The 25,941-nt window shown below is 41.0% G+C and overlaps 1 protein-coding gene across 2 annotated transcripts in view; it reads right to left on the bottom strand.

The window, feature by feature from the left end:
• COCH (cochlin) overlaps nt 1–19,368 on the bottom strand; it is a 42,969-nt gene extending 23,601 nt beyond the window's left edge. Inside the window, exons 1-4 of one of the 2 annotated variants that reach the window (XM_073348926.2) lie at nt 19,246–19,368; nt 18,443–18,488; nt 18,247–18,291; nt 4,365–4,521 (exon numbers count right to left, since the gene is read on the bottom strand). In XM_073348926.2, the coding sequence (XP_073205027.2) occupies nt 4,365–4,521; nt 18,247–18,291; nt 18,443–18,488; nt 19,246–19,353 (356 nt within the window). In that variant the 5' untranslated portion in view covers nt 19,354–19,368. Of the gene's footprint in view, nt 1–4,364; nt 4,522–18,246; nt 18,292–18,442; nt 18,489–18,800; nt 18,876–19,245 lie in introns of those variants that run through there. The other variant, XM_073348927.2, reaches the window with a different exon arrangement.
• Nucleotides 19,369–25,941: the final 6,573 nt, after the last annotated feature.

Here is a 25,941-nt window from a genome sequence, read left to right as displayed (position 1 = left end):
AGACATCTCTGAGAAGGGAATTTTGCCCTGAAAGTTTCCATGATAAGAAGCACTTTTCACCATTTATTTGAGCATAAGCTTTCGTGAGCTACAGCTCACTTCATCAGATGCATACTGTGGAAAGTACAGAAGATGTTTTTATACACACAAACCATGAAAAAATGGGTGTTTATCACTACAAAAGGGTTTCTCTCTACCCACCCCACTCTCCTGCTGGTAATAGCTTATGTAAAGTGATCACTCTCCTTACAATGTGTATGATAATCAAGGTGGGCCATTTCCAGCACAAATCCAGGTTTTCTCCCCACCCAACCCCACCCTCCCCACACACACAAACCCACTCTCCTGTTGGTAATAGCTTATCTAAAGTGATCACTCTCCTTACAATGTGTATGATAATCAAGGTGGGTTCAAACCCTGGATTTGTGCTGGAAATGGCTCACCTTGATTATCATACACGTTGTAAGGAGAGTGATCACTTTAGATAAGCTATTACCAACAGGTTTCAGAGTAACAGCCATGTTAGTCTGTATTCACAAAAAGGAAAGGAGTACTTGTGGCACCTTAAAGACGAACCAATTTATTTGAGCATAAGCTTTCATGAGCTACAGCTCACTTCATCGGATGCATACTGTGGAAAATACATCCGATGAAATGCATCCGATGAAGTGAGCTGTAGCTCACGAAAGCTTATGCTCAAATTGACTAGTCTCTAAGGTGCCACAAGTACTCCTTTTCTTTTTGTGAATATGGACTAACACGGCTGTTACGCTGAAACTTTTCAGCATGACTACACTGTAAAATGTGTTTGTAAGCAGTTAATTACAGATGTCATTTCTGATGGAACCCAAGGATGAAAACAGAACCCCAAGCAATGACAGCTGAATTAACTTGGCTCCTATCTTTCTCTCCCTACTCCCTGACTTCTAGCTGCTGATGCAACTCCTTCCATCTCCTTCCTCCCCTGTGCCCACAAGAAACTGCATCCTTCCCAACTGCAGCTTGTTGCTGCTGGCCTGTCTGTATTCTCCATCTTTGACCCACAGCTGTTCTGGGTTCAATGCCAGCTTCTCCCTACCCCCCACAGGTTCTGTTGTCTCTGCTTCCACTGCACTCTGTTTCTGGCATGACTTAGGAACAAGACCCAGCAGGAGCAGGCAGTGGCCCAAAGTTTCCCAACAGACCTATCTGCTCAGAAGTGCATTCCTCTGGCCAAACAAACTCTCTGTCAATTTTCTCCTAATGCACACCACAACTCAGGAAATTCTCATACCCCTTGGGATTAGCCTGTGTCCTAAAGACTAATATAGCTAACTTGTGAAAAGTGTGACATTTCTTGTGACACTGGCAGTGTGGGAGTCCAGTGTCAGACTTGAGGCATGTCCCACCTCTGACTAGGCTTTAAAAGTTAAAGTGTTTAGCATCTACCACCTAAAAATTAACATATTGGGCCAGATCTTCAGCTGGTGTAATTTGGCACATAGGCTACTATTACCCCAGCTGAGGATCTGGTCTTCAATTTTGCCTTCTGATTATTAATCCAATTAATGTCTCAAGGGTAGCTTTAACTCAGTTCCTCATGCCTAGGCATAATCATCCTCAGTAGATTCCCTTCCACTCACCATGACAAAGAGATACCTTTTATTGTCTAGTTAGGAAAAGGCTGGTGATGTTCTGTATCTTAACAGTAATTAGGCACATTAAAAAGAAAGGAAGGATTTAATACTCTAACCAAAATGGGCACAAAACCTCACATCAGTTACAGTATAGGGAATTCTGTGGGGCCATATTCTACAGTCATTAAACATGTCAAATAGTATTACTCTAGCAAGTAGTCAATTGAAGTGAAGGGGACTACTCATGTGAGGAAGGATTGGAGAATCCAGCCCTGAATTAGTGATGGGTTAATTCCAAATCCTGAATCCAGATTTGTATCTAAACTCTGTCACGTGGGCCTATTTTTTATTCAAATACAGTTTTACTGTGAAGAATTTTCTTTTTTGGTTGTGAAGTCAGTTCTTTAATAACTTGCATTAAAAGTTTTACCAGCACATTCTTGTGCTATTAACTTTTTAAAATCTAAAGTACTGTACTGTATGTATTGTATTTGTACTCACTAAAAAGCATACAAACTATTTGGGTAGCTTTCAAGAAACATACACAATATTATTGTACAGCAAATAAATGTCTCTACAAACTGGGACTTGAAAAAGAGTTCAGTGCATGGGTGGAGGGTAGTATATTGTCCATTGCCTAACCCTGGTTGGGAGTGTGGTGGGAGTTTGAATTTCTGCAGCACAACCTCCCCATGCTCATGCTTTACATAGGTGGAGCAGTTTTTACACTAAAAGAATAAGCAAAAATACCAGAGAAAAAATAATTTCTTAAAAAAAAAAAAAAAAGTTTAGGTGTTGGGTTTTTTTTTCTTTTTAAAGCAGAGGTTAAAGCTGGATTATTCTCCTGAAACTATGCAGTGCCATTAGTATGCAATATGAGATGTAGTGAGGAGGTTTTTTTTAAAAGTTTTACGTACATGGAATTTATAGATTGAGTTATGCAGCATTAAAGAAGGGAACTGTGCAGCAAAACCAAGAATGAACAAGTTCGGTTGTGCCTAGATCTGCTCCTTTATGATGCACAGAGACAGCCGCAAATTTTTATCAAGTTTTCTGCTTATGTAATTGACACTACTGCTGCCAGCAGTGGGGTTTGAACTTGAGACCTCTAAGGCTAATAGTATGAGCCTGAGCTAAAGACTATATTGCATAGCTGGAAAAGTGGCAGACTTATTAACATATTCTATAGACCAGCTACTAGGAGGGACAAAGATCCACATGTTCATAATTCATTCTTAGGGAAGAAAGAGTATACAGATAAAAACAAATAAAATGTATTAAGCTGTGGGGGAAAAGAGTCCTATACCCACACAATATTTTTGGCCTCTGAGAACTGCTGCTTTCAAGAATCATATTACTGGAAATAGCAAAAGAACTTTACTGTTACTCTAACTTGCCTAATCATTGCAGTATGTGAGTGCATAATTGGAGTCAAGGCCCAATACATTTCTAATTAGCATTAGTCACTCCAGGTAAGAACATATTGCTGTATGGATAACCACAATAATTTGGGATCATCCGAAAAACAAGAATTTGACTCTGGAAAATTCAGAACTGTGTTCCAGCAAACTTTCTTCTGAGTGTAGTAGTTACTACTTTGAGTGCTCACACTGAAGTCAGTAAAACTCTCACTGTACTCTGTTCAGTGGTAATTGTGGGCAGGACTGGTCCCTTAGACTACAAGTGATGAATTTTACTATTCAAATACTACTTGTTGGTCTGAAGTGAGTAAGAGGCTGGTTTACCTGTAAACTTAACAAAATAAGTACTTTTTATGTACTTGCAGAATCTTTGACTGAAAATTATGCTACAAGCATTGTTAATCACATGCAGTGGGACAAATCCTTCCTCAAAAGCTTTAGAACATAGATGATCCCCCAAGTTTTAATGCCAAGAGCCACAGAGTGCACAAAAACTACACGATAATTTGAGTAATTTTGTTTTAAGGTCATAACATGCCACATTGCCGAACTTCCATAATTAATTAACCTTAAAAGAAAACACATTCTTTCTTTTAAAAATTATATTCAAAATACTTAAACGTTTCTAACCCACACTAAATACCTGATGGCCCATATAGTGACCGTAATTAAAAATATATTCAAAATCCCTTGCTTGCTATCCAAATACCTAGATTCATGGGCAAAATTTTGCAGTGACATATCTGGTGGTGTAAATTACACATCAAGTGTAAATTGTAGTCATGAAAACAAATGTAACTGGTAAATTAATGTAATATCAATTGATTAACACTGAGCTTGTATGCTGCCTGCAGTAAATTCATCCTGATCATTGTTGTGTCAGCTTACACTGGGGCTGAATTTGAATTGAGCAGTGTTTTGAATGGTGTGGCATAAGAAAGTAGGAGAGAGAGGAAGCCTGCTTTATCTTACACCTTCCAACTAGTAACTTCTCAGGCTATAGTCTCCTCACTTCTACCTCCCATACCTATAAATTATACTCATTGCGCACCAGTTGCCAGGCTAGTGCAAGTTGTTCTACTTTTAAGAGCACCTTTCGATCCTTATCATCACTATTGAATTTGTCCCAGAGATTTCATGAAAGTTACAGCCACTTACTCCAAGCTATATTTGACCTGAAGTCTTTTAATGACATTCTGTTGGTGTGTTTTGAGAATTGTCAGGAATATCTATAATTCAGATGGCAGCCAAAGGTTACAACTGAAAAATATAGTTCCTTTCTAAAATATGTTTCCTTGTCATCTTGATTAGTGGTCTTCTAGCTTACCTGTGAATGGCAGCTCCACAGATGCTGGAAAGGGAGGCATAAACTACATTCCCAAAGACATAGAACTGCCATAGCGGGCAGTCTGCTGGACAGAGGACATCTGCGCTCTCCTTTCTGAGATCAACTCCCCTTGTAAGGCATGTGATGGTAGTGGGGGCTAAAGAGGAAAAGAAAAATTTGAGCTCTGAGGCTTGAACAGCCTATTGAAATGAATCTGGAGGATCATTTTAAATCTACCCACCATATCTCAGCTTAAAGCACACATTTTAATTTCAAATTAAGCTACAACATTGTTTTGTACTGCAGTCTGGCTTTAAGGATTTGCTCACAGCATATTTCATGGGCAATGACAAGAAAGATTACACACGCTTGTTTCACAGTCATGTTGGAAAAAGAACCAACAAGAAATGATTGCAAGCACTGAACTACATTCAGCAGAGGACAACACAGATGATGGTGGAAAGCTGGTGGGCATTGGAGGAGAAAGGCAACAGCAGTTCAAAGCAGCAGCGGCAGCAGCTTTCTCTATTACTGCTGCTCAGAGCCAGTGAATCTTAAAAGTGGCCAGCACTGTCCGTGAAAGGAAGGGGGTCAGGAATGTGTTGACTCAGATCATCCCCTGGACAGCTCCACCAACAGAGCTCCTAAGAAGCTCTCAGCAGAAGCTGAAGCCACCATCCAAGATGGAATTTATAAGAGAAGGTGACAATGGTACCATCTTCACTTCACTTCAATCCCAGTAAGACTATCACAAAAATTGAGGCCAGTGCAGTGAGGTTAGATATTCATCTGTCTGCCCCAGCAAGAGTGAATTAGGTCTATTATTGCAATACTACCTATTTCTAGGACATGTAAACCACTGCCATGGAGAGTATAAGAGAGACAAGGTGGGTGAGGTAATATATTTTAATGGACCAACTTCTGTTTGTGGAAGGTACAAGCTTTTGAGCTTCACAGAGCTTGTCTTCATTAGGGTGACCAGATAGTAAGTGTGAAAAATCGGGATGGGGGTAATTGGCACCTATATAAGAAAAAGCTCCAACTATCGGGACTGTCCCTATAAAATGGGGACTTTTGGTCACCCTAGTCTTCATGGACAGTATAGAAAGCTTAGTGCAAGTAACTGAAGCTGCTTTTAGTCAGTCGCTTAAAAAAAATGTCATCCTTAATGATGAAGGACTCAGTGAAAACAAGTCAACCATGTGGCCAATAGACACGGATAAAATGTAACTTGGCAAAGTGAAAACTTCATGTTTGTCTTTGGCTGGGATTTTGAAAAGCACCTCAGTGAGTCACATGCCTTTGTCCCATGGGAAGTTGCTGTCTCTTACTTCTTCTTTTTCTATTGTTAGCTCAGGCATATTATTCTCTCTTTTTAGCAACAATCACTATTTAACAGACAGTACATTACATTTTGTATAGTAGTTAAAATATACCATAAACCATCATTAAGATTAGCATTTACAAGACACTTTACTTAAATATTTAAATAATAAATAAAGTTGAAAGGAAATCACAACATCCAATATACTACTTCAGTTACTGTAGACAGTTCCCTGCATCAAATATATTCCCACTCTTGGAGATTCCCAAATACAGCTGTGCATATCACAAGTACCTAAAGCTATTTTCCAGAAAGGCTTTCTATTATGTAAGTATACTAAAGGAAAGCCAAGTTATTTTACAAGATATTTCGACATAAAGGAAATGGATAGTCAAATGACTTAACTGGATGTAGGGCGTCTGGTTGAGGCAGTATGCCATATTAGCACTTCTCTTTTATCTCCATCAATGTCTACACATTTTATTTTTTTATTAAAAACCAAAATTATTACTTGGTAAATTCTTGAACTGGTGAAGACATTTTTCAAATATGAACCTATGTCATAATTCATCTTCAGAGATAGAACCAATACTTCTGAAATGTGTGAACTGCTCTATTTCTCTCAATATGCTGTATTATGTTAATTCTGAAGTATAATGATGGTTACATAAGGGGCAAGTTTTCAAAACTGAAAATCTGAAAGCCTTGCATGTACACTGTATGAACAATTACTGTGAATGGCAATTAGTCATACAATGACTTGAGATGACTTATCATAGGCAAATATACACATGGTAACGGCACACAAATGTAGGGTCACTCCTGTGCACACATTTTTGCATGAGAACTTGGTACTAAATGTGCAACATCATTAACTATTCTATCCCCAGTCAATGTAGCACATCCAACTAGTGTGCGAGCGTGGCAAATTTGGGATTTTTTTCAAGGCTAACATCGCTTCTGCCTCACAATCTGACCCCTGACTCAATACCGTCAGTGACCTTCTAAGAACAAATCTTGCCCCTGACGTCTTCGCAACAGATTTTTTTCTTCTCTGTTAACTACTGTATCATCAGCTATTCAGCCTATAGGCCTAAAATGTAGAAATTCTACCAGCATGAAGACAAAAACATCTTAATTGGATCTGAATAGATTTCAAGGCCAGAGAGGCTATTGTGGTCATGTAGTCTGACCTCCTGTAGGCCATTGAACTTGCCCAGTAACTTCCTAGAGCGTATAAAATAGTTCTTCACCAACTTCACATACCCAGGGCTGCAGATGTTTTGGGGGATCTGGGACTAACTCTGTAACTGAGGCCCCCTCACCCTTAGAGGAGGCCCGGGTTGGGAGTCGGGGGTCCACCCTGCAGCAGCAGCAGCAGCTTGATTCATGTTCTGAGGGACTCTACTCTGAGCGTTGTGACCTGGCCATCATGACAGAGGGGCTGCTGGGCCAAATTTCAGTGAGTGTTGCTGTGACCTGGTGCACCAGGTTGCAACACTACTCACTTTTGGGGCCCTCTCAAATAGGAGGTCCTGGGGCAAACTCCCCCTTCTCCTCCTCTGGGACGACCCTGCCCATATCACTCATACTTGCAGCAGAGATCACATGTGACACTATCACTAAAAGTGTTTTACCTTGGGATCACAGCAAACAATTCTGTTTTTCATTATCATATTGAACATAATGTATGGCAGTGAGACCAACCAAAAAGTCACATTTTATCTCATTTACTATTTTATAAATGTGTTCTAGATTTTTATCAATGCACTTGCCAGTAAGGGCCTTATTTTCAAAATAGCAGAAGTGGTAGGAACAGAAATGCAGGAGTTGTGAGACAACTTTCTGAATATTTCTGTGTGCAAATACCAAATTATACATTTAATCACAGTAATTGTGTGTACCAGATAGGCATACAATTGTGCACGTGGTTTTGCAGATGAGCCTTGGCATCTGATATTTTGAAAATTAAACGCATAATATGAGAGATTTAAAATGGGCGGAAAGGAGTGAAATGAGGAACTCTAAGCTTTGTGAAATTGTTTAAAAAACACTTTTCTGTTTGGATAGTTGGACAGGGACTTTTAAAATTTGTGTCTTATACAGAACTAAGCAAATTGTTAGTGCACCCATTCTCTGGAAGTGACAGCCACGGCGCTTAAATTCTGAACTACACTCTGGGTACTACTTGCTTTCAGATATAATACTTACATTGGGTCAGAGCCTAAGCCACAGGGTATTATTATTCAGAAAGATCATGCCACATGCCTCAAAAATATTTCCAGTAAGTAAGGCAATTGTACTTGAACAAACAAGTTACGTTTCATCCAGACTGGGTTTTTTTTTAATGTAAATAGTTTTATATGATTTTCAGATTAAAAAGTAGCAGGTCCAAAAATCTTACTAAATATTTCCATGAAAACAAATGGCTAAAATAAAATCAAGAGCATACTGGCAATGAGGGTATAACTCCTCTTCTATAAATTATGTAAGGAAGTGTCTTCAGGCTAAGAGATTCCCCCTTTTTTGTTACAGTCACGACAATACTCCTACCCAATCCCATTAGTATCAATAGGAACCGTGTACACTTCCAAGAGCAGATGAGGCAGGGGGCATGGTATAATGGTTTAAGTACAAGTCTGGAAGTCCAAAGCTCTATTCCCATTTCCCTTGCTGACTGGATAATAAATCATGGGATTACCTGATTGTCAGAGGTGCTGAGCAATACATCCCCAGCTCCCACTGAAATGAAGTATCTTTGAAATTCAGGCCATTAACTTCTCATTCTCAGTTTCTACATCTATAAAATGGGGACAAATACTTACCAAGCTCAAAGGAGTGTTGTGGGGATTAAGTAGTTAGAGTCTATAAGTAACTCTGAACCCATAAGGTGCTTATAAATATCCTCTGTATTATCATTAAATAGGGTTCCCACAGTCTCCCTTCCCCAATGATCTTACTTATGTAAAGATGCCACTGTACCCATCATTACAAGCAAGCAACCTAAAGATCCTTTCCTCTGACTACCATATAGTCTACTCTCTGCTTCGTACCAGCCCATTGTGTGCAAGGCTGTAGAGCTAGTCTGTCCCTGTGGTAAGAGAAACAGATTTTCCTTTTGCTTCAAATTTGTTATTTTAAGCTCATCTCAGGGAATTAGTGACATCTTCTTATTGGTTTAATCTTCATAAATTCATGGCTATGTAACGGGGCCTGTTGCCACAATGTTGATGTATCCTGACAGTCCCTTGCCTGGCTTTCCTCTTTCATTTGTCATGTGCCTTCATAATCTATGGAAAATTCAGAACTCTGATTTTAATTGACTTTCTGAAATTCACATTACTCATATTTGCAAGCAGTTAAACTGGCTCCCGGTGCACTTACTAATTCAGGAACCTCGTATTCAACCCAAATAGTGCGGTGTACACTTGGTATCTCTAAGAGATACCTCTCCACAGACTGCTGTGCAGCTACAGAGCCACTGCACAGGGTATCTCAGCTCTGGTGGCTGAGATAACATGCCACACCCCCACACGTGCATCACAGTCGTGGTTTCTGGGAACAGAAGAAGGGCCAAAGAGTCAAGAGCCTCTGGTTCCCCCCCAATCTCTCTCTCAGCCGCATGGTAGTATGCATTTCTTGCATAGCCCTTCCCCCAAACAATCCAACTCCTTTCCTAGTTCAGCAGAACTATATCAGTTCTGCTTCCAGGAAGAACTCTGCAGCCACAGACACAGGAGCTGGATTTGATTCATACTCTCACCCTCTCCATATTTGTATGGTCTAATAAGTTTTCCTCTACTTTTAAATGTTCATTTGTAGACCTCCACCAGTCTCCCCATGTTACAGTTAATATTACTGTTATGTTTGTAGTGTTCTTCTCCAGTACAGCAATTTGGTATTTGCATAATTAATAATAATTTAGAAATTAATAATCATTTTGGCTTGATGCTAAACTTTTTACCTTCTTAAGTACACATCCAAATTCAGCACGGAGGATAAAGCCTGTTCAATGCATTAAAACATTTGAAACATAGAGAGGTCCTTTTAAATATTCAGTGGTTTGACTTACCTGTGCCTAGCTTAATTGCAAATAACAGATGTGGTAGATAATTATTTTCATTAGCATTTGTTACCCATAAGTTACACCCCTTAGTATTTTTCACTTGATCCTCATTCTATTTCTGAATTAACTTGATAGAACTTTCCCTTAATTTCATGAAAATATTTTGTGATGGGAATTTGAAAACCTAGACTCTAAATCTAAGTATGTTGCAAGAGAAAAGCTTATCTTGTAATTTATCATTACAGACCCATTCCTGCCCATTCTAAACTCCCATAGACTCTCAGTGGTGTTTGGCGTGCACCGTGAATGAAGGATTGGGCTTTAAAAACGCCAAGAAAATGATCACACTCCCACTCTATCGTGGCTTACACACACTCTCTATACTTCACAGAAACACAACACCTCAGAATATCATGTAGAGACACATTGTATTTCTTCCTGATTTAAACATGATTTAATGGAGGAAGTTCCATGTAGAAAGATAAGGATGGATGTCTTGCTTCAATGCTGGGCCTACAAAAGACAAGGGAGAACCTATTACAAAGGCGTTGAAGTCTGTCTTCTCTCCTATGACATCCATCAAATAACCACGCCATAGGTTTCAACATTTTGTGACCCCAGGACCTCTTAATGCCAACTGGCAAGGGAATGCAGAAGGGTTACAGGAATCTCCTGATTCTGGTATGTGCATTCTGGTTCACCAAAGAATGCCATGTGAGGTCTCAAACGAAAGCAAGTGTCACACCCAACATCAACGTCATTGTGAAATGTTTGTACAGATGCTATGTAAAGAATTATGTATATATATATTAGGGCTGTGAAACTAATAAAAATTAATTGTGTGATTAATCACACAATTAATTGCACTGTTAAACAATAACAGAATATCATTTATTTAAATATTTTTACATATTTTCTATATTTCAAATATATTGATTTCAATTACAACACACAACACAAAGTGTACAGTACTCACTTTATATTTATTTTTGATTACAAATATTTGTGCTATAAAAAACAGAAGTATTTTTCAATTCACCTCAGACAAGTACTGTAATATAATCTCCTCTTTATCATGAAAGTTGAACTTACAAATGTAGAATTATGTACAAAAAATAACTGCATTCAAAAATAAAACACTGTAAAACTTTAGAATGTACAAGTCCATTCAGTCCTACTTCTTGTTCAGTCAGTCACTCAGACAAGCAAGTTTGTTTACATTTGCAGGAGATAATTCTGCCCGCTTGCTGTTTACAATGTCACCTGAACGTGAGAAAAGGTGTTCACATGGCACTGTTGTAGCCGGCATCGCAAGATAGTTACGTGCCAGGTGCGTTAAAGATTCATATGTCCCTTCATGTTTCAACCACCATTCTAGAGGACATGCAGCCATGCTAATGCAGGGTTCTGCTCGATAACGATTCAAAGCAGTGCAGACCGACATATGTTCACTTTCATCATCTGAGTCAGATGTCACCAGCAAAAGGTTGATTTTCTTTTTTGGTGGTTCGGGTTCTGTAGTTTCTACATCAGAGTGTTGCTCTTTTAAGACTTCTGAAAGCATGCTCCATACCTCATCCCTCTCAGATTTTGGAAGGCACTTCAGATTCTTAAACCTTGGGTTGAATGCTGTAGCTATCTTTAGAAATCTCACATTGGTACCTTCTTTGTGTTTTGTCAAATCTGCAGCGAAAGTGTTCTTAAAACGAACAACATGTGCTGGATCATCACTCGAGACTGCTATAATATGAAATATATGGCAGAATGTGGGTAAAACAGAGCAGGAGATATACAATTCTCTTCCAAGGAGTTCGGTCACAAATGTAATTCACACATTATTTTTTTAATGAGCGTCATCAGCACGGAAGCATGCCCTCTGGAATAGTGGCCGAAGCAAGAAAGGGCATATGAATGTGTAGCATATCTGGCACGTAAATACCTTGCGATGCTGGCTAAAAAAGTGCCATGCGAAAGCATGTTCTCACAGGTGACGTAAATAAGAAGTGAGCAGAATTATCTCCTGTAAATGTAAACAAACTTGTCTGTCTTAGTGATTGGCTGAACAAGAAGTAGGACTGAGTGGACTTGTAGGCTCTAAAGTTTAACATTGTTTTGTTTTTGAGTGCAGTTATGTAACAAAAAAAATCTACATTTGTAAGCTGCACTTTCACAATAAAGAGATTGCACTAAGGTAGTGTATGAGGTGAACTGAAAAATACTATTTCTTTTCTTTATCATTTTTACAGTGCAAATATTTGTAATAAAAATATGAAGTGTGGACTGTACACTTTGTATTCTGTGTTGTAACTGAAATCAATATATTTGAAAATATAGAAAAACATGCAAAAATATGTAATACATTTTAATTGGCATTGCTTTTTTAACAGTGAGACTAAAACTGTGATTAATCACAATTAATTTTTTTGAGTTAATTGTGAGTTAACTGTGATTAATTGACAGTCCTAATATATTTAGAATATATGTTCTTAAAGTTTGCATCAAGGTGTTAGTCACCAGCAAAGGTGAAAAACAGATGATCTTTTAGACAGGAAATGTTTATCCATCTATCTGTTTACATGTGGACTGAGTATTGTTTCATTCAGAACTGGTCCCCTATCACCAGTCTGAAATTAATACAAATGAAGGATGTAAAAAAGAACGGCCAGAAAGGGAAACACAGTGGAGAGAGAGAACTTTAACTTGAGGTCCATACAGGAGGTTTGTTTGAGTATATTGGGTGGAGCAGAGCCTGAACAGACACCCTCCCCTGAGGAAGAAAAAGGACAGCACTTTTGTTTCATAAATGAGGGGTTTAGGCCAGGCTTGGTTTAAAATGCTGTAGAATTTAGGGTGAGTTAAGTTTCTTTAGATAAAAGAGTAACTTGCTAGTTTAGTCTCTAGAAAGTGAGTTATTTTGTTTTTTTATATATGTTTTATACCATTTGTCTCCAAAATTCTTATTCGCTATTATTTGAATCTCTAATCTTTGACAATAAATGTTTTACTGTTTTCACTATAAATATATCTAGGTGCAGTGGTGCTAAGCAAAGTGCTGTCCTGAGTTACAAGATGGTGTACACTGTTCCTTTGGGAACAGGAGACCTGGTAATCCTGTGAGTGTTCAGTGGAAAAGGGGCTGGACACTGCAGGAACACTGAGTATTCGGGCATGGGTCTGTGCCTGAACAGAGGGAGTGAGGCCTGCAGGGGTCTGGAAGGCAGTACTTTTGCTGCTAGAGGCCACTGGTGTCAGAGAACTGACCCACAGCAGGCACAGACATAGCTGTTTCATGCTAAGGGCAGGCAGTCGTGAGATGCCTGGATACCCCTAGGATGCTTCACACATTCCATAGCTCTTGTACATGAAATTGCAAGCCCATTAGCAAGAATTTTTAATGAATCTCTAAACTCAGGGGTTGTACCGTATGACTGGAGAATTGCTAACATAGTTCCTATTTTTAAGAAAGGAAAAAAAAGTGATCCGGGTAACTACAGGCCTGTTAGTTTGATATCTGTAGTATGCAAGGTTCTTGGAAAAAAGTTTGAAGGAGAAAGTAGTTAAGGACATTGAGGTCAATGGTAGTTGGGACAAAATACAACATAGTTTTACAAAAGGTAGATCATGCCAAACCAACCTGATCTCCTTCTTTGAGAAAGTAACAGATTTTTTTAGACAAAGGAAATGCAGTGGATCTAATTTACCTTGATTTTAGTAAGGCGTTTGATACGGTGCCACATGCAGAATTATTAGTTAAATTGGAAAAGATGGGGATATTAAAATTGAATATGAAAATTATGAAAGGTGGATAAGGAACTGGTTAAAGGGGAGACTACAGCGGGTCATACTGAAAGGTGAACTGTCAGGCTAGAGGGAGGTTACCAGTGGAGTTCCTCAGGGATCAGTTTTGGGACCAATCTTATTTAATCTCTTTATTACTGACCTCAGCACAAAAAGTGGGAATGCGCTAATAAAGTTTGCAGATGAAACAAAGCTGGGAGGTATTGCCAATTCAGAGAAGGACTGGGATATCATACAGGAAGATCTGGATGACCTTGTAAACTGGAGTAATAGTAATAGGATGAAATTTAATAGTGAGAAGTGTACAGTCATGCATTTAGGGATGAATAAGAATTTTAGTTATAAGCTGGGGACGCATCAATTGGAAGTAACAGAGGAGGAGAAGGACCTAGGAGTATTGGATGACCACAGGATGACTATGAGCCGCCAATGTGATATGGTTGTGAAAAAAGCTAATGCGGTCTTGGGATGCATCAGACAAGGTATTTCCAGTAAAGATAAGGAGTGTTAGTACCGTTATACAAGGCACTGGTGAGACCTCACCTGGAATACTGTGTGAAGTTTCTGGTCTCCCATGTTTAAGAAGGATGAATTCATACTGGAACAGGTACAGAGAAGGGCTACTAGGATGATCCGAGGAATGGAAACCCTGTCTTACAAAAGAAGACTCAGGGAGCTTGGCTTGTTTAGCCTAACAAAAGAAGGCTGAAGGGAGATATGATTGCTCTCTATAAATATATCAGAGGGATAAATACAAGGGAGGGAGAGGAATTATTTAAGCTCAGTACCAATGTGGACACAAGAACAAATGGGTATAAACTGGCCATCAGGAAGTTTAGACTTGAAATTAGACGAAGGTTTCTAACCATCAGAGGAGTGAAGTTCTGGAACAGCCTTCCAAGGGAAGCAGTGGGGGCAATAGATCTATCTGGTTTCAAGATTAAGCTCGATAAGTTTATGGAGGAGATGGTATGATGGGATAACATGATTTTGGCAATTAATTGATCTGTAAATATTCATGGTAAATAGGCCCAATGACCTGTGATGGGATGTTAGATGGGGTGGGATCTGAATTACCACAGAGAATTCTTTCCTGGGTGTCTGGCTGGTGAATCTTGCCCACGTGCTCAGGGTTCAGCTGATCGCCATATTTGGGGTCAGGAAGGAATTTTCCTCCAGGGCAGATTGGCAGAGGCCTTGGGGATTTTTTGCCTTCCCCTGAAGCGTGGGACACAGGTCACTTGCTGGAGGATTCTCTGCACCTCGAAGTCTTTAAAGCATGATTTGAGGACTTCAATAGCTCAGACATAGGTGAGAGGTTTATTGCAGAAGTGGGTGGGTAAGATTCTGTGGCCTGCATTATGCAGGAGGTCAGACTAGATGATCATAATGGTCCCTTCTGACATTAAAGTCTATGAGTTTCTTCTATCCAATACTTTCCTAAATTACCATCTTTTCACTATACAGTTCTGCTACTTATTACTGCAAAAAATGAACAACTTTCACACAGTTTTCGAGCAAGAGTCACTAAACATTTAAAGGGAGTCTTATCAAGGTAAAAGCCACAACCAAATGTTGGGCTATGTTGCCCTGTGTTACTTGGGTATAGGAGAGAGCAGAATCTGTCCCAATATATTTAAAGAACAGTTTCATTGTAAACTATTATAAAGCCAGGGATTATAAAGAGTAAAATAGCTTTGAGTCATGTCACTGCTTATGCTGTTTTTTTTCCTTTTGACATTTTTCTACTGCTTGGACAGTGAAACTGAAGTATTCACTTTCCTTTTCTGCCTTGAGCCTTCAAACAAGCATGTGTTTAAATTACACAGATAAATAGTCCCACTGGTTTTGTCTATACTGGGAAAATGCATCATGTTGGAAAATGTGTTAACTAACAGGTTTATACTAATACAACGTTAAACCCAATTTTGCCCTGAGCACAGACAAGGATAACTGGGTTTAAAAATGTGTTAGATGGTCATGGCTATGTTGGCTGGATTTTGTTTTGACATTTCATTTATACTGTTTTTTGTTTCCTTTTGAACAGTCTAGGGTTAACGAAGACCAGCTAACAAATTATCAACACACACAGGTGTTTCTAGGATTGGGCAGATACGGTCAGTTCCATTTGTGGCCTCTCGAGCCTAATCCAGCTCCTATTGAAGTAATCTGAAATATTCCTATGGATTTAAATGGGAGTAGGATCAAAAGTAAACATTTTTGAAAGCACTTAAGTGATTTGGGAGTCTAAATCACTTTGACTTTCAGTGAGACTTAGGTTCTTAAGTCACTTTTGAAAATGGGATGTAGGTGGTTTTGAAAATGTTGCCCCAAACTTCTGATGCGCTAATGTCATGTTGTTGAGTGAGTGTGGGTGGGGAAATATTTTTTAAATTTATTTTCATTTTTTTAAATGAATGCAAATTTCTTATGGAAAGCCATTTAAAGAAAACCTAAGGGCATAAATTAAATTGCCAGTGTCCCTTTAATATCTCTTTAGTTGCTTTGACAGATACCTTTAATTTACAGGACTTTATCCTAGTTAGGAAGGATCCTAAAGAGTTCTTCTATTGTTCCCTGCCAGTGTCACAAGCTATTCCCTCTCTTTAAATGTACCTGCAAAAGAAATGGGCAAAATTGATCCTGGTTTAGTTTCTGCATTGCTGCCTAGTTAGGAGGTCCTCAGTAAAGATTTGTGTCTAGCAATTGGACATCAGGCCATCATACTAACATTAAAGAGTTTGCCAAAAGTTAAAACAAATAAACAAAAATAGCAAATGAAATTCTTGTATTATACATACAAATTTGAAGTCACTCACCATTTGGGGTCAGGACAGAGTTCTGCTTTCAGGAATTCATTGCTGGACAGGAGGGATTCATGCTCCTTTCTTTTGCTCTCGCTTCTCTCCCATTGATGGAGGGAATGGAGAGAGTTTCATTTGGCAACATGGTCCCCAAGACCGTGGTTGCACTCCTTAGTTGCTCAACTGATTTGCCTTCTTTAGTTTTTCTACTGCCATGTGTCCACTTGGGTGTGACTCTGGCTTCATGGAGTCACCGTTCTCCCAACAGTGGAGTTGCACTCATCCGTGACACTTGTCAATATGCCACCCACGGTGTGTTGGGCACTTTCTGTATGTCTTTTCCTTTCCAGGGTAAAATCATGGCAGAACAGACTTAAAGTGCTTGCATTGATTCTTATAGTCATAACATGTTTGGAGGTTCTCTGATGTCAAATTCTTTTTAAGCTCTGTGAGTGTTTCTTACTCTCTCATATCCATACACGACTACATTTACCGTTTAATTTGTTACACTATAGAGAAGTTTGATACCTTTGCCTTCTGAAAGTTTTTGAACCTATCCTGTACTGATTTTTTTTTTTAGAAAAAACTGGAAATACCAACCCTCTCCATCTCCTTCTATGCTTCTCACTTTTAAAAGACAAGTCTTGTCATATAGCTACAAACCTATGTTCTCCCCTCAAAGAATTATGTCAAAATAATATGGAACCAACTAAACAAATGTACGTTCTATACAACACTGCTTAATCATTTTACTTTTTGATGTATGCTATCTCCCATGTTTGATCTGTTTAGTTTATTAGCTTTTTGGACCAGGTATCTTGTCTGTTAAACACGTAGCACACTATTGGTACCAAATAATGAAAATAAAATACCAATATTTTTCTTGTGCAGCACTGTATCTGGATAATCCCATTTGCAAGATGTTTTGTTTATTTTATTTTTTGGCTAGAGGGCAGGAGGATAATGTAAGTTCACAAGGAAGTATTAGTTAACAGTTACCTATCACAAAATTCTGTTTCACAACCCGAGAGAGAGTATGCAGGGAAGGAAAGGTTGGTGCTACGTTCCATCCCCGATGGAAACAGCATTGTTTTCTTCCTTCAATTTATACATGGGGATTTCAGAGCACTTTGAAAATACAGTTTTGAACAGAAATGCTGCTGCAGCCTTAAGTGGGGAGCAGCTAGCAATGGCTCAGTAACCTAAGGACAGCATGAAAGGGTAAAGAGAGGCAGCTAGCAGCTAGATTCAGCAAACAAATAGTCTTATGAGCTCTGAGATGTGATCCCGTCAATGTGATTGTAGTTTGAATATTTGCGTGTTTAACGGAATCTGCTAATACTATGCAAAAAGCAACCACACATTGGTGCTAGTCTTTATATAAAAGAGAAAAGGCTACTGTGTGTTCAGTCATTTCTTACCTTAGACTCACAGCATAAACAAATTCCCTGTAACCCATACACAAAGAATTATTTCCCTATCACAGTTAAAGTAAGACATTTTCAGGTGAGATAGAAAAGGATACTACACTCGCAAGATATGCTTCTTTTGTACTTGGTTTAAGTTGCACTCGGTGTGTGACTATTAAAGCGGCTCCCGAGATGCTTGAACGCGCCACTATTAGACGCTTTAAACAAAGCTAAATACAAAAATTACTGTTCACTTGGAAAAACCAAGCACACATTTATATTTAGCAGTTGCTGAGCTCCCTTTAGTGAAGCCCTACGCTGGAAATATACGTCCGGGGTTGCATAGGGAGATGATTGCTAATGGGTCGAACTGGCTCAGCCCTGCAGAGACCCTCTTTAGAGGCCCCATCAGTTGGAGACCCATGAAGGGTCCTATGTAAAAAACGGAGTCTTTGAGAAATAACGGAGAAGATCAACTCACCCGAGCCGTCGCTTGCCCGCACCGGGCTGGCCAGCAGGAAGCCACCTGTAATCAGAGACACAGCGGGGTTCAGGGGCGGCCCCCGGGCCGAGCACTGTAACCGGGTGCAGGGCGCGCCTGGCCGGGGGGTTCGGAGCGGGTGGCCGCGCGGGGAGGCGGGGCGCGGCGCCCGGGGGAAGGCGAAGGCGCTACCCACCTAGCAGCATCAGCACGGGAGCCATGGCGGCCGCGCACAGGGGCACCTGGGGAGAGGGAAGAGAACTTCAGCGCAAGGCTCGGCAGCGGCAGGGTTAACAAGGCGCCCCCTCCCGCCGGCGGCCCGCTGTGTGGTCAGCAGGAGCCAGGGGCGTCGGTGGCCAAGCCGCGGGGGTGTCGCTGGCGCCGGGCCGGCAGGTGGAGGGGCGGCACCGGGGGCACCTGCGCGGGGCTCGCGTGGGGAGGGCGGGCTCTCCTGCGCCCGGGCACGGACCCCTGGGGCCCAGCCCCGGGAGCTCCCGGCGGGGCCCAAGGACGAGCCTGGGGCGGGGCGGTGGAGCCGGGGGAAGACAACCCACCCCCGGGGAGCTGCAGCGCGGGGCCTGGCTGGCGGCGCTGCTGCTGCGGCTGGTGCCTGTGACAGCGCCGCGAGCCCCGCGCGCGCTTTAAACCCTTCCGCGAGCGCGTGAGCACTGGGCAGGCCCGCGCTGCCTGGGTGGCCTGGGCGGGCGACCCTGCGGGGAGGGAGCGAGCGCCAGGCTGGCGGCCTCGCTGCTAAATTGCCAGAGGGCAGCAGCAAGCAGATGCGCGGGGCGCCGCCAGGATTCCCAGGCACCCGTGTAAACCCGGCCGCCTGTGGAGTGACTCCGGAGTCACACCGGGACAAGTGAGACCCACCGGAACTTGGCCCCGGGAGCTCTGCTCTGCACCCAGAGGGTCGATGGACACACAGGCAAACAGCCCTGCCGCCCATCCGGGCCAAACCTTGGGGGATCGGGTACAAGTTCACAGACAGTCCCTTACCGTCTGGTGGACTAGCGCAGTGAGCTGCACCTTGTGCAAGGACAGCTCATTGCCGGGCAGGAGGGAGCTCGCCTCCCCTTCTCTCCCGTTGATGGAAGGGATGGACATTTTCCTTTGGGCACAGGAGTCTCCAAGACAAAGCCGTTGGGTTACTCAGCTGATTCCCATCCTGTAGTTTTTCCGTTGCCATGTGCCCACTTGGGTGTGACTCTGGCTCCGTGGAGTCACCGTTCTCCCATCAGCAGAGTTCCACTCATGCCTGACACTTAGCAATACGCAGCCCACAGCCTGTTGGGCATTTTCTGCAGGTCTCTTCCCTTCCAGGGCAAAATCCTGGCAGAACAGGCTTAAAGTGTTTGAATTGATTCTTGTAGTCAGACCAGGTTCGGAGCTCTGCAGATGTAAAATTCTTTAATAGTCTGTGAGTGAATTGGAATCACAACACACACACACAGTCTACTGACCCTTTTCAGTTTGTTACACTGTAGAGATACCTTTGCCCTCTGCAACAGCCTCTCAAGCCTCTGTCTGTATGATTTTAAAGGTTTAGGGGAGCTGTTGTTCCTTTTCCTTACATGTCATTTTATCTGGTTATTTAGATGTTCCAGGTAAATCTTTGGTAACATAACGTTTTAAGCAAATGTCAGTCGGCTGGGCTTTCGGTTACCTTGTCACATTTTGTTCCGAATAGGAGATATCTTAGGTGGATAAACAAATGACGGGGGCTCTTTGTCTTTTCATAGGAAAATGGCACGTTTTTTTCCTCGCTCTTTGCACAATCATTGATCCAAACTGCAAACCCTGTATATAATGGAAATAATTTCAAGCGGGGGGCGGGGGGTGCAGCAGCATCCCTAGGTCCAGCATCTATATGTACAATAGCAGCGTGGAGGGTGTAGCCTGGCGGAAAATGAACTGCTGTAGCAGGTCTCCTTAAATCCACAAGGCAAAAGCCCCGTCAGGTCTGCAAGGGAGTGGCATTCGCCCGGTTATAAGTGGCCTATTTGCGTTTTTAATAGAATCTGCCACAGATGTCTACTCATGCCAACAAATCCTGTATACCATGCCGCCACATATACTGTATTAATTTGAACCTAATTAGACTAAGTGGTCCCTAAAATTGCTGTTTGCGTTTAGATTTGTTGAAAATCGAATCCGATTTTGGTTTAAATCATTGATATACATCTAGTTACTTCATCCCCACCGATGAGCCGCTATGCTGAACCCAAGCACACATGAACCATGCGTGTTGACTGGATAGTCGTTTCCCCCCACCACTATTGAAAATATGTACAAAACCGTAAATTTTCCTTATAATCTGTTTTGCATTTGTTCTGCTCTGAGTGTTCTTTGTGAAATGCTGATGATGGTTGGGCACCACAGATACTATCGCTGTTTGGGATGATCATATTACTTATATATGGAGGAGTGAATACTAGCCTGTAAGCATATTTTCAGGGATATTTGTACGAGGTTGGTTTTTTGTAATGACTTCAGACACGTTCCTGCTCCTTTAGCGGTTGCTGTCTATAAACACCCATGTGGTTGACTGTTATTAGCGCAATTGTTCCTGGTAAGTGAAATTTAACATTGCACATGTGAGTATTCACAGAAATTAATATAGTAATTGGTTTTCCAGAGCGTTTGTAGCAGCAAATTGATTGTGTTATAACACTTATCCAGTCAGTGAACAGAAATGGCAGCATGGTTCTTTTGTGATCAATCTAATCAACACATATCCAATTTTGGATTCTGAATAACAAATTGCAAAATAATTGAGTTTTGTGAAATACATTAAATAATTCTGAATAACAAATATATCTGAGAAAAGGACAATCTGTTCACTAACATTTTGCAAATAGAAAAAAAGGAAAATGTTATCAGATAAATGATTCATCATTAATTATTTGTTCAACTCTGCTGTCAGTTGTTAAATTGAAATTGTGTGTATTGACTGTCAAAACATGGGACTGTCTCTGCCATCTGCTCTGATCACTCCATAAACATATTTCTGTGTTTCCAAGGTTGCAGTCTGGAATCAGATGGGGGGGTGGGAGGAAGAGGCAGTACTCTACAAAGTTCCAACCACAAAATAAGCTCCTCCTATGTGAGTCACCAAAATCAGATACTGCTGACTAGGCTGTGTAATTGTTCAAAATGTGATCATGTGTTCATCTGAGCTCTACTGGGATCCTTGATCTTGACTTCCCTAGATGAGGCTTCACTATGTCCATGAGCCCCGGTAGGCTCCTTCAGCTTGCATTTTTCTTAATGGGAAGGAGGGAATTGGTGGTATCTCCCAAATTTACCTGTTGAGAGGCCTGCTCAGTAAATTGTGCAGATCTGTGATCCTCCCTATCTGTTCCCACATAAGAAATGAAATATTTAACAATGTTGACATTTACACTATGGTCATCACTGGCCTCTGAGTAAAGTCCTGATTGAGATGATTAAGTCAGTTCACATCTCTCGGAGCAATTATTCCAGAATTTCTGCAGATTCACATAGACACCTGTCCCTTGGTTACACTCATGTCCACACTACAAAATTAAGTACGTCAGCATACAGCCACTGCAGTAATTAAATCAATGTTTCACGTCCACACTATGCTCCTTCTGTTGGGGGTGTGCATCTGCACTAGGAACGTTTCCACCAACTTAACTGTCTGGGGCATTGTGGGCACTGACAGCTGGAGCTCCTCCTCACTCTGGGGCTGTCAACTGGAGCCCCTCATCCCACCCTGGGGCTGACAGCATCTGCTCATAGAATATATCCAATTCACTGTCACCTGCTGCATTTGTGGGTGGATATATTTGAATTACTGTACACTTGACACATCTTGTTTGCAGCCTGGCTGTTGTTATTCTGTTGTTTACTGGCTCCCAAGCCAGCAGGGTCTTGCTATAAGGTTATTCAAAATAATTCCTATATCTCTTCCATGTGTTCCTGCTCCTGAATATCGGATTATAGCACCATCAGACACCATCTTGCCACATCTTGGCCTTATCATCTCACTGATGCCAAGTATGTTCAGATGGTATTTTTTCATTTCTTGTGAAACCTGTGCCAGTTTTTCCATACTACACAAAGTATGTATGTGCCATGTGCCTACTCTTGTAGAGATCAGAATAGGATGTCTTGAGTTCTCAGCTTCCTTTTGGCTTTCCCTGGGCTCTGTCAAACTTGGGTTTTGAGCTCCATCTGCCTCTACTGTCCTCCAATTTTTGGTTTAACCAAACTGTTCCTATTGCATTAGGGTTTTACCTGAGTGGGGCGCAAACCCAACTGCAGAAGCATCCTCTTTTATCTGGGCTTTATCTATAAGGCCTTTATTAACTAAACTTTAATTTTTATTCCATTCAGTTTCTTTCACTCAGAAAATAAGGTCTCCCACCTCTATTCATGCACTTTGCTGCTTTTCTTTCCCATTCTCTTTTCTCTATTTTTCTCCCTCTTTCCTGACTTTGTGTCTCTCCTCTTCTCTCTGCATTTCTTTCCCTGCAGCAACTCCCAATCCTGACTCTTGGAGCTTCAGTCCCACTCACTCCCAACCTATTCCATCCACTAAAATGATCAGCAATGAAATGGTCAATGCTGACCTTTAAATGTCATCTTTAGTCTTTAGCTTTAACACATGTTTCGGGGAGTCCAGACCGTTCGGAGCCAGGAGCCAGGAGGCTGGAAGCACGAGGGAAGCAGTTAAGGCTCCAGCAGCTGCATGGTTTGTGGTCATACCTGTGGCATGGGGCCAAAATGACTAAGAACCAGCAAGAACAGAGCTGTGTCATCACCCCAGGTTGGATCCCCAAAGAGAGGCACCTAAAGAGAGGTTATATGGACTCCCAGTGGGGCCATGATGCCCCAGCAGGGATAAGTCATTTGATGGGTCCTCTGAGGGCACTGGCAACCTGCATTGGAGCCCTCATGCGAGAAGCCACTGAATTTAGCAAAGCAATGACTGACTGCACCTTTGTCTGTGTGTTTAATACAATCTCAGCCTTTCTTCCCCATAAATCATGTCTCTTCCTGTCCTTTCTGAAATTGTGGCACCAATGTGAGCCTGTCTTTAGAAACTCTTCAAATGTTACCTTAGCAGCACTTGGAAGGAAGCTCCTGACTGCCTATTGGTAGTGCATGAAGATTGTACAGACTGATTCACTTTTGTGTTCTCTCACAATATTTAGAATAAGATGATGCACACAATTTGTCACCAGCCAGCCTAATTTGCTAACTCATATGGTTGTGCTGGTTGCTTTAATGTCTTGTTTGCAAAGCATTCATGCTGTTTTGTGCTTGAAATATTTTGGCATGTTAGTAAAATTCTAAATATAAACATGGCTACTCAGAGAAAAATGAAAATATTGATTCAGACAATATCTTGCACAGTACAACTGTTTGTAAAAACATTACTGCATATTGTCATATGATCCAATCTTCTGCGTATTCTTCAGCGTTTTAATTTTATTAACCAAAACTGGCCATCAAATGCCTACAGTTCATTCTGGGTTCTATATCAATAACAAAGTATTTTGTACTATGTTGAAAGAACTATCTGAGTATCAACTATTAATTAGCAAAACAGCAGCAGGATGATACTAATACCAATGTATGTATCCTTCTATTAAAGAGAATGATAGAAGACACTGGGTATGTCGACACCCCCCCAGCAGGTTCCCAGAGCCCGCTGTCCAGCCCGGGCCTGAAGTCTACAATGTAATTAAACAGCCTCTTAGCTCAAATCCTGTGAACACAAGTCAGGTGGCATTTAATTGTAGTGTAGACATACTCACTATGACCCAGAGAATAGGGCAGTGGTGTGAGCATTAAGAAAGCTGGGTTTTATTCCAGTCCCTGCCTCTGCTGACTCAGTGGCTTTGGGAAGTTATTTAACCTCGCTTAGTCTCAGTTTCCCCAGATAATGATATTTATCTTCCTTTAAGAGCTACAGATGAAAAGAGCTAAATATTATTATTGTATTAAGACATAATTGTATGTATTTTACTGTAGTAAAAAGGACAAACATGCAGAGAAAGGACAGATTCATAGAAAATAGACTAATCTCATTTATATAAGTGATTTTACAAGGATAAAATGAAAAATATAAAGATTTTTCAAAAGTAGGCTATTTATTTTGAGTGCCTCATTTTTTAGACGCCCAATTGGAAACACCTTGAAGGGGCCGGATTTACAGAGAATTAGTGCTTAGCACTTTTTGAAAATCAGTCCTTTTAAGGCATTTTCAGGTGATCCCCCAAAAACCTGAGGCACACCAAATCACAGGTCACTTTTGACCACCGTAGTCATTGTTTATAATGAGCAACATTGCATTTTTTAGAAAATATATAGATTTTATAACAAAAATAACACTGTAGTTTTTACAACTATTTGAAAGCATTTTTCATGCAAATATAGAGGACTGGTAAATAATTAGAAAAGACAAGGCCAGCACACTTCCTGCTGCAGCACACTTGCTTCTCTGTTTCATTTTGGATGGGAATCGTGCTGTAAGAAAGGGTGAACTGCCAACCCATGGAAGTTATTTTTTATTCATTGGTGCTGGGAGGCCAGTATTTTGGAGCACAGTTGTGCTTTGTGAAATAAATCATGATTTCCAACCATTTAAAATTCTTTTCCGGCAGCTGCCACCGATAGTCTGAGGGTCTATCTCTCCAATCAATTTTCAGGTAGTACCTCTTGTTTTAAGGGCTTAGCAAAATCTTAGGTAAGCATGTAGCTTCCGGTGATTAATATAGAATATTCCCCGCTCCTATAAATGTTGCGGAAGGATGTTTTGAATAGAGAGTGCCCTGGCAGAGCCTGCCTCCAGTCCTATTGGTGTTCTTGAATATACAGCATCTGCTATTTCTGGCTCTGCTACTGGTGAACATGTTGTTCCTTCCACTTCCTCTGCTAATGGTCATCTGCACATTCTGAGGATAATGCAGGGGACCACCCACCCACTCATGCGTATTCTGGCACAAGTTATAAAAGGACAGCTAGAATGATGGATATTTACTTAGTTTAACCTTTAGTTGTAGAGTGGGACAGTGGAAGGGAAATCCCTTATAGCAGGCACTAGATTAGAATTTGGATAGCTATCTTTTCTCTTCACTCCTGAAAAAGAGAAATATGGGGCAACCAAAACAAGTGAAGATAGCTAAGAAACAAGATGAAAAGATGGGTGACATGCTAAGATCCATAATGACACTTCAGTAAAGTACATAGTAGTTAACACAATCATTGCTCAGGCCATCTGAGGCAAGGAGAAAGGTTTGGGATTACTATAGGCCTATGTTTTCAAAAATGACTATTGACTTTGGGTGCCTCAATTTTTTGGTGCTCAACTTGAGACATCTTGAAGGATCCAGATTTTTGGAGGGCAAGTTTTCAGCACTTCTAAAAAATCAGGCCTATTCCAGGTATCTCGAAGTTGAGCAACCCAAAGATTGAGGCAGCCCAAATCACTAGTCACTTTTGAAAATTTAGGACAGACTATTTATTGTCAATATAACAAAATAATGAAAATATTATTTGGGAACAGTTAATTCATTGAGGGATATTATTTGGGAACAGTTAATTCATTGAGGGGTGTGAAGGTACAAGGGATACCATCCCATTGAGGTCAGAGCTGGCTGGCTGATTAGCCTCAACTGCTGCACCTGGGTAAAGACCTGCAGCTTAACTGGCTGATGCTCA

This window comes from Lepidochelys kempii, chromosome 6, assembly GCF_965140285.1.
Source record: "Lepidochelys kempii isolate rLepKem1 chromosome 6, rLepKem1.hap1, whole genome shotgun sequence".
Classification (NCBI taxonomy): Eukaryota; Metazoa; Chordata; order Testudines; family Cheloniidae; genus Lepidochelys; species Lepidochelys kempii.
The sequence above is the reverse complement of the archived record's forward strand: the minus strand, read 5'-3'. Positions and strand labels throughout refer to the sequence as shown.